Source organism: Nyctibius grandis, chromosome 4 (genome assembly GCF_013368605.1).
Source record: "Nyctibius grandis isolate bNycGra1 chromosome 4, bNycGra1.pri, whole genome shotgun sequence".
Taxonomy (NCBI): Eukaryota; Metazoa; Chordata; class Aves; order Nyctibiiformes; family Nyctibiidae; genus Nyctibius; species Nyctibius grandis.
In genome coordinates, this window is record NC_090661.1 from 8,943,545 (window position 1) to 8,959,870 (window position 16,326).

The window sequence follows — 16,326 nt, forward strand, 5'->3', positions numbered from 1 at the left end:
CAGAAGCCTCGCGTGTACATTCCTATTTACTGCCTATCAATTTTTCTCTTCTCAATTTTCTTTCAGCTCCTAGCTCTCAAGTCCTCTCTCTTCCATTGAACGAAGTAATCATATCTCCCAGTTTCTGGTTCAATGTATTTCACCGCTCTCTCCTTTTGATTTTTTCCTTCTTCCATTCTCTCTTATTCCCTGGCTGCTCCACCTTTTCCAGGGGCTTATCCACGCCAGCAGCCCCTCTGTGGAGACGTGTGGCATGGGACCCTGCCCAGCGCCCTTCAGCCCTCACTCCCCTGGGACCTTCAGCCCTGGCTGCTAGAATCTATACTCCCTTCATCCCAACCTTCAACATGCTCAGTTTTCAATTATTCTTCCAACTTGTCTTTCTTGAAGGTGAAGGTTTTTTTAATTTTTAAAGAAGTATTACTTCTGGGATAATCCCCCCATGTACAGGGAGTTAACATTGCATGCACAGTAATGAAAAACACATCGTAACATGTTATTTCAACAGATTTCTATCAAAGCCTCGAATCTTTGTATCATCAACTATAAGAAACGTAATGAAAAATGCATAGTAAGTTATCTTCTAAAATAAATGCATGTCAATAATTTCAGTGGAAAAGAGCATCTGACCATTTCAGGCATAAAGCTAGTCCATTCCCAGCGCATTTAGTAGCAGATTTTCTGGGACAAGGACAGTATCTTTTGCTGGATGCCTAGAGGTTGTACTCACACTCCTTTTCCAAGTGGAACATTTGCTTGAAATGCAGGTGTCAGACGTGTAAAAGACTCATACACTGGAAACAGCAAATGGAAAATATTTTTATAGCATTATATAATGAGAGTACACCAAAGAAAATCATCAAATTTCTGTACGCAAGCAAAGCACTCCTACTAATTTTCCTGTTTAGAATGAAAATATTGCATTTAGGATTTGAATGGGTTGAGGAGGTAATGACAGCCACTCTCCCCAGCTCCTCATTTCTGTGACCGAACTTTAAAAGCTTGCTTATATAGGTCACTTCAGAGGTTTGCTTATGTATGGCTTTCTCTGAGAGACGGAGAAAGCAGTATCAAGCACTCAGTGTTAGGTTTCTCTCCTATGTAAGATGTAGTTGTCAAACTACAGTGCTCTGAGGGTGGTTCATTTTGCTATTTTTTAAATGAAATGACAAGTTTTTAACCGTGTGGATCAGATTTTGAAAATCAGAGGTAAATTATTTCCTATGTTTTGTTTTATTTTTTTTCTTCCTCAGATTCGTTACATTTCACAGACTCAAGGTTTGCCAGGAGAGCAGTTGTTAAGCATGGGAACGAAGACTGCAAGATTTTTCTGTAGAGAAACAGATGCACCATATTCTAGTTGGAGATTAAAGGTAAACAGTATAATATAGTAGAAAGCAGCATATTATTTTGTGAGCAGAGAAGCCAGAGAGACCAAGTTTCACTATGATATTGTTAGCTCCCTTCAACTTCTCCTGTGATTTCTATCAGTGCCTGTTCTGTGTCCCTTCCATTTTTCCCATTCCCCAAACCCAGCGCTCCGAGCTCGTGCCCACGTTTCCTGCCCACTGGCTGGCCCAGGGGCAGGTCTGGTGGGGCTGCCAGGCTGGGTGGTGACTGGGCGGCCAGTGCACGGGGTGCCGGGTGGGGAGAGAGCATTGAATTCACATTAAGCCTTGTATCTCCAGAGGTACTAAATGAGCTTTCTTGGCCACTGGTTTTCATTTCACTTTAAAGTATTTGTCTCTGAGGCCCAAACTACTCTGTCAAAATTTGTTCAAAACTCACTTCAGGACCAGAAGTTCGTAGGAGGAAGGGGATTAAGAAACAATATGACTGTGTACAGCTCATTTCCTTCAGATCTCATGCTAAAACAGTCTTTGTTGGCTGAAAGCTGCAATACAATGAAAGCAGACAGAATTAAAAACAATGTACTTTTATGGTCTGCACACCTTCCTTCTCTCTAAGCAACATTATTGCACACTGGCCATAAGAAGAGCTTTAACTTCCTATGCAAATATTTATTTATTTTTTAAATTGCACTACTTCATGGCGCTGCTTCACCAAATTTATGGAGGACTCGGGGAGTCAGGAAACAGTTACGGTTGACATAAAACTTCTGCAGTAACAAACAGCTGACGAGCTCAAAGACCGTTGCGTAACTTTCCACAGCAATGTGGTAAATCCCGGGCGGGCGTCAGGCCGAGCGGCCTGGGCTGGTGCTGCCCTGCCATAGCGCTGCCGGGTCCGGTTATGAAAGGATTCTCCGATTACACCGTCCTGATTATTCCAGTTTTCTGTGTTTTTTTGGGTGGTTGATCATTAGGTGACAGTTTACATCTGGCTTCTCCATATTGGAGAACCTAAGTGAGTTCTTGATGCAAAGAGCCCTCTCCGTTTTCAGCAGCTCTTACCTTTCAGAGGTTGAATCTCTCACAGCAGACTAAATGCTGTTTTGGGGGAAGAAAGGAGTTTTGGTATGGACCATTGGTCATCACTAGCAGTTTTTATCAAAGATAATTTTGGAAACTTTTCTGTAATCTGTATGTTAAAAAAATTTTTTCCCTGCAGTCCTGCCTTGCCTCCTTGCAACATGGACTCTTAAAACAAAACCTGTGTCCTGGTGCTGTCTGTGTTGAAGGAGGAAAATTGTAACAGAATGTGGTATTCCAGCTCATAAATCGCTGATAGGTGATCACGTTCATTCTCTGGGATTTAATTGTTTGTTTCATACTTCAGTATTTAAATTACTTACACCAGATGTTGCATATGCAAAGGAAGAAAAGTATAAAAATAACAAAAGAAAAGAGAAAGCAAACAGAAGTTGAACAGAACCTGCCTGGTTTTTGGTTTTTTGTTTTTTTGTTTTTTTTTTTACAGCGATACAGTGTTGCTGCTGTTTGGAGTTAAAAGTCTGAGTTTGAGGAAATGTGTAAAATACAAGTAATAGAAAACCTGTGATAGATAAAAATATAAGCACACAAGAGAGTTTCGTTAAACAATGTTTAGCTAGGCTTTCAGCACTTCCCATGTGATTTACAAACCATCTATTGTAATCCAGTACTGTGACCACTCAGATGTGAAATTCAGTAGTTTTTGTATTTCGATTTAGAAAATGAAAGTAGTCAGCAAAGCAGCATACAAATACACAATTGCAATATTAATTATTTTTTTAAAAAACAGTTTTTTTAGGCCAATAAATATGTAAAGTTACTTTGTAGCTATAAGTGTCCTTTATAGTCAACTTCTAAACTCAGCTTTCCTTTTCTTTTTTGAGACATTGGAAGAGCATGAGGCAGAGACAGGTATGAAGTCTAAAGAGGCCAGAAAGTATATTTTCAACAGTTTGGATGATATAGTGCATGTGAGTATTAAAATATTCTTCCTTTGCAAAAGGAATGTGTGATTTTAAAACATTTTACTAGTTTGAAATAAAAGCTCTTTAGAATATTATTTGTGTATCAGTGATATCCATTATTCTTTCTATATGTTACTCTGAGGAAAATGTCTAGCTATATCAGTCCGTTGGGCTTTTTATAAAGATCTTCCTTTGTCATTGCTTGTGTTAAACAATGGTACTTGTCCTTGTGGTGGGGAGAACCTTTAATTTTAGGTATAATGTATACTTTCTCTTTGACCTTATCCACCATTCAGGGTAAAAAAAGAATGTATATGGATCCTGCTCTCTTAACTATATAATTTCCAGTGTAATTCTGCTACCTTACAATATAATTCTCAATATAATTATTTTTTCTTTTTTTTTTAAAAAAACTTAACTGTTTCCACACTTCTCGTTAGCTTTACAACTCTCTAGTCAATAACAAAAGGAAATTTTTCATTCTCTTCCATATCCTGAAAAGAGAATCAAATCTTTTTGCAAGAATGGCATTAATACATATTTGAAAATTTTTTTTTTAAGATTAGCTCTGTTGTTTAAGTTAGACCATAAAAAGATCTTTATCCCAAATCTTACTTTTTAAATTCCAAGTCCCAGAGTAGAATAAAGGGTTCAGAGGTTTTCAGCTGGGGAGGGTGCAAGGGGAATAGTGTGCATGCAGAAAAAAGTCGCCAATTCCAAGCCAACCGTACCGGGATAAGCTAGCAAATTCACCGTGCCCCACATGATAAAATCATTGAATATTAGTATTTTATAGCAGAAAGCAATAACAGAAAGAGTTAAACTAATATGCACGTCTTCTATCTGCCTGTTTTGTTCAATGCCAGGTGAACGTGGTGATGGATTTGGAAGGAAGTGACCTGTTGGCAGAGAAGGCAGATAGGAGGGAATTTGTCAGTCTATTGAAGAAAATGTTGCTGATCGACGCTGATTTAAGAATCACTCCAGCTGAGACCCTGAACCATTCTTTTGTTACCATGAAGCACCTTCTTGATTTTCCTCATAGCAACCAGTATGTAACACACAAAAATTATTTTTTAAAATCGCTGTTGTAGTGGTTCATATGTATAATAGTGTTGTTTGTAATTTTTGTAACGTCTTAGAGAATTCCTTCAAGTACTTGCAATATTAGACACATCTACTTGGTCAAGGAAACTGTTTGAATAACTATGTTTTTTTTCTGAAAAGTAACATTTAGAGCAATAGATTTCTAAGTTCTCATTTATATGCCTGGTTGATAAATTTCCAATGCTGCAGAAACTTGGGCTTGGTTTTTGGAAGCCATGAAGAGCCTTAGTTCCTTTCAGTCATTGAGAGCTGGGGTAGGATGAACATCTCAGATACCTTCTTTTATGCATTGGTTAATATGGAATATATTGAAAGTTTTCTTGTAGTTCTGAAATTGTGTGTTTCACTGTGGGTTTGCTAAAGTGCAAGAATTTCACTGAAAGAAAGAGCTTTCCATCCATTTAGTTTACTATCCTTCCTGCTTGTATACAGTTGTTAGAAAATGGTGTTAGATAGAAGGATCAGGAAATAGTATTTTTCTTGACTTTAAAATCTGCGTTACAAATGCTTGACATGAACATAGTTATAGGAGTTTCTTTTTTTGGCTTTCTGTGTATGATGCTGTTCTGTGAAACGGGGAAATGTGGGCTTTGAACTATTTTTTTTCTTGTTCTGGGGAATTGTTTTATACATTTAACAACATTAAACTGTAATTAAAGCAATTTATTTTCTGCTTTTGATAGAGTGAAGTCCTGTTTTCATATCATGGATATTTGCAAATGCAGATCAAATTTGTATGACTTAAGTAATCGCAATAAAACATCACTTATGAGACCAGTTGCCTCAGGCAATGCAGCTAATCTGACTGCGAACTTTACCAAAATTGCTCCTGTAAGAAGTCAGGTAAAAACATTTCTTTATTTTAAATTATTAATTTAGTTAATACAGTTTCTCTAATTAATTTAATAATTGAAAAAAGTACATCTGTCAAGTGACAAAATCTTCTGTCTTTTACTCTGATTTTTTCTGAGTGTTTTCTTAAATAAACAAAACATTTGAAATTCGGTGTTTCAAGATTAAGTTACAAACTGGGATTGCCGTAGCAAAGCAGTGCTGTATTATAGTGCCCTCCAGTGGCCAAACGGGATTGCTGCCTGTGAAATGGACTTGAAATTTTAATTTTTATAAGTTATTTTAATTGTTTATTATATAAGCTGATGGGACAAGTGTGTGAGAGATTTAGATTCACAGTTATAATGTTGCTTGTATTGAATCTGTTCCCATAGGCATTAACTGCATCTGCCCATTCAGTTTTGCACCAAGGGATACCACTGCAGGCAGGAACTGCTCAGTTTGGTTGTGGTGATGTTTTCCAACAGGCATTGATTATATGTCCTCCAACTATTCAAGGTATGTTTAACTGTAATTGTTACAGTTCCTGAAATATGAGCGTTACTGTCTGTCTGTTACCAGGATTTGAGTTTTCCATTATATCCCCTTAAGCTATATATTTAAAAGAACTTAATTATGTCATAAAAAATTAGAATGTGAGTCAGATCCAGACACGTTGCACCTTTCTGAAAGAAACAGCAAATCGGCATCTGTAGAAAATGATTTAAGCAATTCAGAGCCCATCTTCGTGTATCACACATGCACATACATATTTGTATGTATACATATGTATATCTTGGATAAAATAGAGGGACACAATGTGGAAGCTGAAGGAAGAAAGGAGGGTATTCTGAAATAAAATTTGAGAGGAAACAAGAAACATGAGGGGAATACCAGTGCTGTGGTAGGTTTTTGGTGGTGTGTTTTTTTGTTTCTTTTTTGGTGGTTGTGTGTGTTGGGGTTTTTCTGTTGGTTTGGTTGTGGTGTGGTGCTTTTTGTGTTTTTGTTTTTTCTCCTTCTACATCCCTGCGGTATCCTAGGGATAAGGATAAGAAAATGTAACAGTTCGTGTGATAAATGTGTCTGGATAATAAAGTTAAGTTTTTTTTATTGGACTTCCAAGTGAATGTTTAAGAAAACATCTGGAAACTTAGGGCTTCATTTAAGGATGTAGCCGCCCTACATAAACAGTGTCACATTTACTGTCCTCTGGTTATAATGCTAGATAGAACTGCCACAGCTTTCTGATGGCTGAAAAACACATAGCTAAATCTTTGAGAACGTTGATTAGCATCGTGCTGTGAGGAGGAAAGGCAGCTTGGCTGAACTCTCCTATATTACGGATAAGATTGTTTTAAGGATACAGTTTTGTATTTATGGAAAAAAATAATTGGCTGAGAGTCAATTATCAGAAACATTTGGAAGACTGCAAGGTGGAAATGCTAGCAAAGAAGTATTTCTGCAGTGTAGAAAATGACCAGATAAGCATATGCATCTCTAGAAGGACACATGGTAATGCAGTTGACCTCTGTTTCCCTAAACAAATGCATTTGCATCATGCAAATGTAGGTCCTATTTTTTTCACTTCAGTCAGATCTCGGAACACAGCAAGCAAAACTTGTTTTTTCTGCTTGTAATGGGCTGATCAGAGAGAAGCTGATGAAAACCAGCCCTTCTTATCCTAGTAATAGTCATTTATGGAGAGGGAAAGGTAGCTTATGTTGTTTGCTTATTGAGTTAGCTTGATTATAGTCTTAATTGCCAAAGATGCAGTTTATGTCTCTTGATGGTGTTGAGCTTTATGTTGAGATCAGATCTTGAAATGGTGGAGTTTATAGGAAGTAGGGTTTTTTTTAAGAATCACTTTCAGACTCCTCCTTAGATCTCCCTCTGCAGTTTGAAGTTATAGAAATCACACTAGATTCACTCTGGAAAAAAAAACAAAACACCACAACACTTTTAACCTAAACTTAGAGCCCAGGAAGTCTTTATCTCTTTAGAAGAAGACAGATACAGCAGACTTTATCAGTAGTGTTATTTGTGGCTGCTGCATCTATCTTGGGTTCCAGAAGCTTGTGAAAGCTTCGAGTATTCACCGTGCAGAGTGTCAGAGGCTGTATGAACTGAATGCATAGCTTCATGCAGATTTCCCTCTGAGCACTTTGTATGGCTAAGTAATTTCTTACTTAAATTGTATATATGCTTTACACAATGACATATTCCATAATTTAAAAACCCTACTGTTTTGATTATACCCAGATGAATAAAGTGATTATAGAAAAGGAAACAGTACAGGCAAGAACTTCATCTGTGATCTGTATACTGTGTTCTTAGTATGATGATAAATTTCCAAATTTAAGTTCTGCTACAGCTTGAATGAAGGGAATATATTGTTTTCATCACATAGGTGACAAGTTGTGTTGCTGGCACAGAGGGAAAGGGATATTAATGGTATCTGGCACTGCTTCAAGGTTTCCCTGCTTGGCTGCTGTGTCGAATATCTGAAGTGCTAAAGCTCTCTCCTTCTGGCACAGTTAAGATGTTGCTGTTCTAGATGGCTGTGTGGAAAAAATTAGTCACAAGCATTTCAAAATTAAAAGCTTTGGACTGCATCGTTATAACTTAGTATTGTATTACAACATGAGAGAGTTACATCAGATGAAGATTTTCTTTCATCCTTTATTGTAAAGATTTAAAAAAAAAACCCCATGTTTAATCTTGAGTTTAGTAGTTCTTTAGTAGTTACCTCCAAACACCCATTGCTTAGTCTTTGACTAAAGCGCAAGACACAAAGTGCAGTTAGAAGATGAAATGAGTATATTTGCCTAGCCAGTATTTTCTTCTAGCATAGCTGTTCTGTTGCCATATTGATTGAAAAAAATCCCACTTTCCTTTTATTTGCACATTTTTATCTTAAAAATTATTATTAGTAGTACACTGCAGCGTTGCTATACGTCTGGTAGTTTCGTGTGACAATAAAATCTGTATAGAGCGTGAGATGCATCTTTTTCCTATTATGCTCTTGTGGTAATATTCCAACAGTTCTACAGCTTGCCTTGTTTTGGTGAAGGGAGGAATATGATTATGGATTCTACTGCAAATAATTGATGAAATACACAGAAAATTTTACGTTGTTTCCCACAAAAGAGATGGTAACAAATAGGGGCGTTATACATGTGGCATTGCCAACTATAAAAGCTAAGAGGAATGGGTTTCAGCTAGCTAGAAATATAGAGCATGAGATGTGCAGGACTCAGTTGTGAGAAGCTTTGAAATTCAGTTCTGCTTACTTTTGTCTGCTTCCTTTCAAATTCTTTCAATGTAATTCGTGATGAAGAGTAAATGCTTAGCTTTGCAGAACTTTCTGCCAAAGTCATTCTGCTTTCTAGTAGTCTGTTTCCAAATAGTAGCTACTGGCAGTTCTTTCAGGAAATTACAGCATCAAATATTTGTGCAGATAAGTAATGGCACAAAAATATTTTACGTGTTGATTTATTTGGCTTGAAAGTCTAAATTGTGGAATTAGATCGTAAACACATCTAGAAAAAATAGTAAAATGTTATAAAATTATCCTTTATGTTTTGCATTTTTCTCAGAAAATATGTGCAAGAATGGTGTTTTGCTTAAAGCTTGGGTACGTGTTTTTGTCCTTGATAGGAATTCCAACAAACCATAGTAAACCCACCAGTTTCTCCCTGAGGGTGGATAATGCAGTTCCGTTGGTGACCCAAGCCCACGCAATTCAGCCACTACAGATTCGAGCAGGAATCCTTTCTCAGGTTGGCTTACTTCAAAGTAAAAATCTTACTTGTTTTATTATTAATTAGTAAATATTTTTGCCCTGTAGATCTCTATTGCAATCCCTCTTCTGTTTTGTGCTGAACTGCAAGCAGCTAATGTAAATTCAGTCAGTCCCTGTGTCATGAAATCTTCTCTGCTTCACAACAGACATGGTCGAATCAGACCCAGCAAATACTGGTTCCTACATGGCAGCAAGTAGCGCCAGTGGCAGCTCCTGCTACATCTCTGGCCTCTGACCCTGTGGCTGGCCCACAGAGGCTTGGAGACTGGGGGTAAGTCTGCATATTTTTGTGCAATACCTTAATGGCTTTGGTTTAACAAGATCTGTGGATGTGATGCAAATGACTTGCAATTTAAAACTTCCTTTATTTTTCCTCAGGAAGATGATTACCCAGGGCACCCATTATAACTCAATGATACCGCAACCTCTTTTAACACATCAGATAACCTTGTCTGCCCCTCAGCCAATTAGTGTGGGCATTGCGCACGTTGTCTGGCCTCAGCCTGCAGCTACCAAGAGGAACAAACTGTGTCAGAACAGGTTGGTAGAATATTTCTAACATTCAGAAATAGTGTATCTGTAGTTGCCGTTCAGTGGGCAGGGGAATAGCCCGTAGAAGTGGCATGTTTGTTAGTGACATGTTAGTTACTTAAATGGTCTTTTGGGAAAATCTGTCCTTTCTGCCCTAAGTTTTCAATGTTATTTTGGTAATATAGACTAGATGGAAAAATATTTGCAGTAGCAAGAGGTTTTAGTTCCTGTTGATTAGTATGTGCCTATCACGATAGCATAAAGTTGTCTTTATAGCCTTTGGGAAGATGTAAGAATATAATGAGGTAGCTCTAATGAGATGTTCCTAAGCTTATGTGCATGAGGATATATCAGGTTTAGACAACTGAAAATAAAGAGATGCTATAGAAGAAGGTTGCAGTATGCCTTACAATCGTCTTAAGAATAGTCTTTCTTTCACTGGTGGCCAAAAATGCTTTAGCTGCCTGCTGAAGAAAGTACACCCCACTGCCATGCAAAGCATTTGCCAAGGTGTGGGATGCTCAATAAAGGGGAAAGCATGGATTACAAAGGGCAACTTCAGCAGTCTTGTATTAAGCAAGGATTTTATCCAGAGGCTACCAGCTTTTGAATGCCTTCTTTGCCTCTGTCTATACTGTTGGAGGCTGTCCTGAGGAGCCCTGGACCCCTGCGGCCTCAGAAGAAGTCAGGATAGAGGAGGAATCTGTCTTGGTTGATGAGGGCTGGGTCAGGGACCAATTAAGCAACCTGGATGTCCATAAATCCATGGGCCCTGATGGGATGCACCCGCGGGTGCTGAGGGAGCTGGCGGAAGTCATTGCTAGGCCACTCTCCATCATCTTTGCTAAGTCGTGGGCAACAGGAGAGGTGCCTGAGGACTGGAGGAAAGCGAATGTCACTCCAGTCTTCAAAAAGGGCAGGAAGGAGGACCCGGGTAACTATAGACCAGTCAGCCTCACCTCCATCCCTGGAAAGGTGATGGAGCAACTTGTTCTTGGTGCTGTCTCTAGGCACATCAAGGATAGGGGGATCATTAGGGGCACTCAGCATGGCTTCACCAACGGGAAGTCTTGCTCAACCAACTTGATAGCCTTTTATGAGGATGTTACCCGGTGGATAGATGATGGTAAAGCTGTGGATGTGGTCTATCTCGATTTCAGTAAAGCGTTTGACACGGTCTCCCACAGCATCCTCGCAGCTAAACTGGGGAAGTGTGGTCTGGATGATCGGGTAGTGAGGTGGATTGTAAACTGGCTGAAGGAAAGAAGCCAGAGAGTAGTGGTCAGCGGGACAGAGTCCAGTTGGAGGTCTGTGTCTAGCGGAGTTACGCAAGGGTCGGTTCTGGGACCAGTTCTATTCAATATATTCATTAATGACTTGGATGAGGGATTAGAGTGCGCTGTCAGCAAGTTCGCTGATGACACAAAACTGGGAGGAGTGGCTGAGATGCCGGAAGGCTGCGCAGCCATTCAGAGAGACCTGGACAGGCTGGAGAGTTGGGCGGGGAGAAATTTAATGAAATATAACAAGGGCAAGTGTAGAGTCCTGCATCTGGGCAAGAACAACCCCATGTACCAGTACAAGTTGGGGACAGAGCTGTTGGAGACCAGCGTAGGGGAAAGGGACCTGGGGGTCCTAGTGGACAGCAGGATGACCATGAGCCAGCAGTGTGCCCTTGTGGCCAAGAAGGCCAATGGCATCCTGGGCTGTATTAGAAGGGGTGTGGTCAGCAGGTCGAGAGAGGTTCTCTTCCCCCTCTACTCTGCCCTGGTGGGGCCGCATCTGGAGTATTGTGTCCAGTTCTGGGCCCCTCAGTTCAAGAAGGACAGGGAACTGCTAGAGAGAGTCCAGCGCAGAGCCACGAAGATGATTAAGGGAGTGGAACATCTCCCTTATGAGGAGAGGCTGAGGGAGCTGGGTCTCTTTAGCTTAGAGAAGAGGAGACTGAGGGGTGACCTCATTAATGTTTATAAATATGTAAAGGGCAAGTGTCAAGAGGATGGAGCCAGGCTCTTCTCAGTGACATCCCTTGACAGGACAAGGGGCAATGGGTGCAAGCTGGAGCACAGGAGGTTCCACTTAAATTTGAGGAAAAACTTCTTTACTGTAAGGGTGACTGAACACTGGAACAGGCTGCCCAGAGAGGTTGTGGAGTCTCCTTCTCTGGAGACATTCAAAACCCGCCTGGACGCGTTCCTGTGTGATATGGTCTAGGCAATCCTGCCCCGGCAGGGGGATTGGACTAGATGATCTTTCGAGGTCCCTTCCAATCCCTAACATTCTGTGATTCTGTGTGATTTTGTTTTCAGGGAGAATCTTTGCAGGAAATCTGGCCAGCTTTTGTTTGCTTGTTTTTCGCCCAGATGGGATTTTAGTTTCTTTTTTCCTTTATAAGAAAATGGGATTTTCAATGTATTGTATTCAGTGTTGTTGCGAATTCCAGTCTTAGATATTACATAGTTTGGATTTTTTAAATTCGTGTCTGAAATCTTCTACGCCAAGTATTTATGACTGTGTTTACTGTTTTATGTTTTTCTTTGTGTTAGTTTAGAAAATTGGTGTGTTAGCCTACATTGCTTGCTTTTCTTAATTGAAAATAGTACAGTTTTCAGGTCTGTTGATAGAGATTCACTAAATATCAAATGGTGTGTTTTCTTTGCAGGAGCAATGTGTTACAAAATACCAATATCCAAAATTCAGCCTTTATATCTCCAAAGATACTTAACCTGAAGGCTGTAAAGAGAATAAGTTGTGTAGAAGCACAGGACAATCATAACGCAGAGGGACAGGAAAGTAACTGTTGTGAAGCATCAGTCAGGCTGGACCCTGATTCATCTCTTTCAACCAAACAGCGCCAGGCGATCTTCATTGCCGGTTCCCCCAGCCCAGCAGTCAGCGTGATCACCATCAGCAGTGACACAGATGAAGATGACATAGGACGAACGCATTCACTGAGAGAGTAAGAATTGATATTTACTTTTATTAAGGTGTTACTTAAATATAGCTGTCTGAGCATAGCTACTGTCTTAAGTGAATCTGAGTTAGAAAAAGACAAACAATGCACTTCTAATCAAATTTCACTAAGAAGTTAGCTCTGTAGCCGTATATTATTTGAAAGCAAAAAATGCTTTCAAAGGTCTACCTCATTAGTCTATATACGTTAGGCATTTGCAACAGGAAACAAATAATTTATTATTCTTTTGTAACAGATTTGGTCAAAACAGAATACTTTCAGGTCCAGCATACATTTTTTTGCTTAATACTGTCATACCCTATTTATTTGTTGAAGATCAGTCTTCTGTCTTTGTATAATCGATGTTACCATTCTAGCAGTAGCATCCAGTAGAGAATGTTACATACATGGGTGAAAAATACATTTGGGTGTAAAAGCAGATGCTGAGCGTGGTCCCCCAAAGGAATTTTCTTTCACAAAGCTATCCAAGAAGCAAGTATCATTTTAAATGAGGACTTAAAAATTTAATGTTTGTTCGACTTTATTTTTACTTGTAATGATTCGGAACTGGCGGAACTTGTGTTTTAAATCTAAACTTTGTCGAATGTTTCAAGGGTCTGAACTGTTGTAGTAAAATTTTTTTCTGCTTGTTTTAGTATTGATTCAGCAAAAAAATTATTAATTTAGTAGGTTTCAAAAAATGCATGTTTAGTCTAGAATTTCCGAAAGAACTCTGAAAAGGTTTAAAAATCTGTTTTGGATGTAAAAGAAACAAGGAATTTGATGTTAATGTACATTTAAGGGACCTTTTCTAGTATCTGACCCCTTCTTATTCCATAATTACACCTAAGTCAGTGGTGTATGGAAAGAACAAATGAGAGATGGTATGTTTGCTCACTTTATTTTTGTGTGGTAGGTGTAAAGGTAACCTTGACTGTGAAGCCTGCCAGAACACCCTGAACATTGACCGCGTGTGTTCTCTCAGCAGTCCTGACAGCACCCTGAGTACTAGCTCCTCGGGACAGTCTAGTCCATCTCCTTGCAAGAGATCCAACAGGTAAAAAGCTGTGCTCCTTTCAGTAAAATGAAAGATCCTAGTATACAGAAGACTCGGTTTATAATAAAAAATGTGAAAGTTTTGTTATGTTGCCATCTGGTGAGGCTAAATGATGTATTTAAAAATGAAATTATTGGCCTACAGTTGCACAGACTGTTCTTTTATAGTTCCTAGCGGATCCATCGTGCTACCTTGGAAGTTGTCAGAATACTGAATTAATGGTGTTTGCATAGAAAATACTTATTCATCACCCCATACTGTTCTTTTTACCTTCACAAAGTGAAAGATGTCTCTTGCTATCTATATAATCCATACCTGGCACAGACCCAGTTGAGGACTAGTTCAGTTTCTTTTTTGTTGTTGTTAGTGATACGCCTGTGATGTAGTTTTTGCTTGTGTAATAAATAATACATAAATGAGATTAATATATTTTCTGGCAATATACCTCATTGTAAATTAGTTTCCCTTCCCTGGGTGTTTACTCCTTGCTGCCTAAAAGGTGCTTGGTTCTGGTTCCACTGATTGAACTGTGGTCTCGCTTCTGGCAGCTGACATTGACCATCTTCTTAGTCCGTCCTTCTGATACAAGCATGGAGCTTCAATAAATGTTACCGAAGGCTATTATTATGAGTTGGTTTCTCCACCTCTTTCCCCTTCCAGCTGCTTTGCTAAAAGTAGTGGTTGAATAAAAGAGTTTGCACCACTTGACCAGTATGGATTTCACAGACCACAAGTGCCAGAATAGCTGCCGTGTAAACAGAGGGTTGCATTTGTCTCCTTAATCTAAATCTGTGAAAAAGCATCTATCCGTCACGCACAGGCAGTGCTGTCTTGAGGAGCTTCAGAGAGACCTAATTTTTCAGTAGATGAGGTCTAGTGTAGCTGCTCATGGCTGATATGGAGATGAGAGGGAGCTGCCTGCCACTGTGCAGATTGCTTCCTCAGCGCTCTCTATCCCATCCTGACTCTCATGGACCCCAGGGACGGCTTTTCGCAGACTCCGGGATATGGGTGATTTCTAGAAGGAAATTAGATCAGCATGTTCTGTTTTGCTAGTGTAATAACCATTGGGAGACCTTTGTGTTTTGATTCAGGAAGAAACTAAATACTCTTCTTCAACCTTTTATTTGACCTAAAAATCTAAATTTCAGGTGGCTTATAAGTACAAGATTGTTTAAAAAATAAATTTAAAAGTGGGTGCAAGTTGGGTTACACATCTAAGTCTTTATGTAGAAGTTACCTCCTTTCTCTGAGCCTTGCAATTTATGGGTAGAATGAGTTTGAATATTGAACTGCCATCTGAATGTCTGTGCCTGTGTAATTAAAATCTAACATTTTTATCCACCTTTGAGTAGTTTCACTTCCATAGATTTTATGTGGTAATTTAATAAAATGTATATCGCAAAAATGTACTTGTTTCAATGCAATACTTTTATTTTTTGATAGTATGTCAGATGACGAACAGGAAAGTGGATGTGATACAGTGGATGGTTCCCCAACTTCAGACTCTTCAGGACATGACAGCCCATTTGTGGAAAATGGCTTTGTAGCTAATACCAATAAAAATAAGGAAGCAAGAGCATCGGTTAATCCTGAAACCAAATCAGCTGTTTGTACAGTAGTGGTACCACCAATGAGACTTGAAAACAGGTTACATCTTGATGAACAGATGGTGAATACAGGTGAGTTAGTTCAGGTGTTTTTTTCTTTCTATACCAGTAGATAAGAATAGAAGTTTGAATATTTATTCAATAGCCATATATATGAAGATTTTGACCTACTCATATATCTGCTAATCTGTAATAAACACTTGTAAATTGTGTTGGTTTTTAATAATACAAGTGTATTAATACACTTGTATTAATACAAGTGTATTAATACAAGTGTAATAATACACTTTAATTAGTGTATTATTTTATTATTTCTCCCTGTATACTGAAGCAAATGAAACTTTGTCTGACTTTTGTTAGAAGAGAATAGTGACAACAAAAACATAACATTGTTCATTTATATCTTGGAAGATGCCTCGTGCCAGCCACTGAAAAAGGGTCGGTCTGCCCTGGGAAGAATAAACCAGTCTTCTATTGTAGGAAACCGTCAGCAAAAACTGACATCAGCATTCCATCAGCAACATATGAACTTCAGTCAGGTATGTGTACTTGCTCACATCTAAGAAGAATTTTTTCTGTCTTGAGCTTCCAAACATGCTGAATGCTCACAATTTCAATTGCTGTCAATGGCAACTGCAGGTTTTCAACAGCTTGATTACAGAAGTGTTCAAATCTTGAAAAATGGATTTCAACTTACTGGGCAATTCATAAGTATCTTTCACTTTTGGTCATTTTCTTAAAGCAGCTGGCTTTATTTTTTAAAGTGATAGAAAAGCCACACTGAGAAAATTATCAATGCCTACACAAAATCAAAGGACGAGACAACATGAAAAATACACTAGCATTTTTTTTTTCCTACATCCAAATGCTAAAATGCTCATAGTGTGCAGTTAAAAACTGTGACTATATTTCAGTCTTGTTCTGTTAGTAGCATATATGAAAATGCTTGTAGTTTGAGTACCCAGAGATGAGATAGAGTTTAGAAAACCCAACTGTTTCTTACTTTTGAAACTGGCAGGGAAGAGGTTGTGATTGTAGTTCTATTCAATGTTGGAAGATACCCAAAGTTAATTTAAA

The 16,326-nt window shown here is 38.8% G+C and overlaps 1 protein-coding gene across 1 annotated transcript in view; it reads left to right on the forward strand.

Moving 5' to 3' along the window:
- The window catches only part of HIPK3 (homeodomain interacting protein kinase 3), a 77,248-nt gene that overhangs the window by 55,801 nt on the left and 5,121 nt on the right, over positions 1–16,326 (forward strand). Inside the window, exons 4-15 of the mRNA XM_068399642.1 lie at positions 1,254–1,373; positions 3,278–3,364; positions 4,225–4,409; positions 5,149–5,308; positions 5,692–5,815; positions 8,954–9,075; positions 9,245–9,369; positions 9,477–9,638; positions 12,292–12,588; positions 13,499–13,639; positions 15,086–15,321; positions 15,661–15,788. Coding sequence (XP_068255743.1) covers positions 1,254–1,373; positions 3,278–3,364; positions 4,225–4,409; positions 5,149–5,308; positions 5,692–5,815; positions 8,954–9,075; positions 9,245–9,369; positions 9,477–9,638; positions 12,292–12,588; positions 13,499–13,639; positions 15,086–15,321; positions 15,661–15,788 — 1,887 coding nt within the window. The remainder of the gene's footprint in view (positions 1–1,253; positions 1,374–3,277; positions 3,365–4,224; positions 4,410–5,148; positions 5,309–5,691; positions 5,816–8,953; positions 9,076–9,244; positions 9,370–9,476; positions 9,639–12,291; positions 12,589–13,498; positions 13,640–15,085; positions 15,322–15,660; positions 15,789–16,326) is intronic.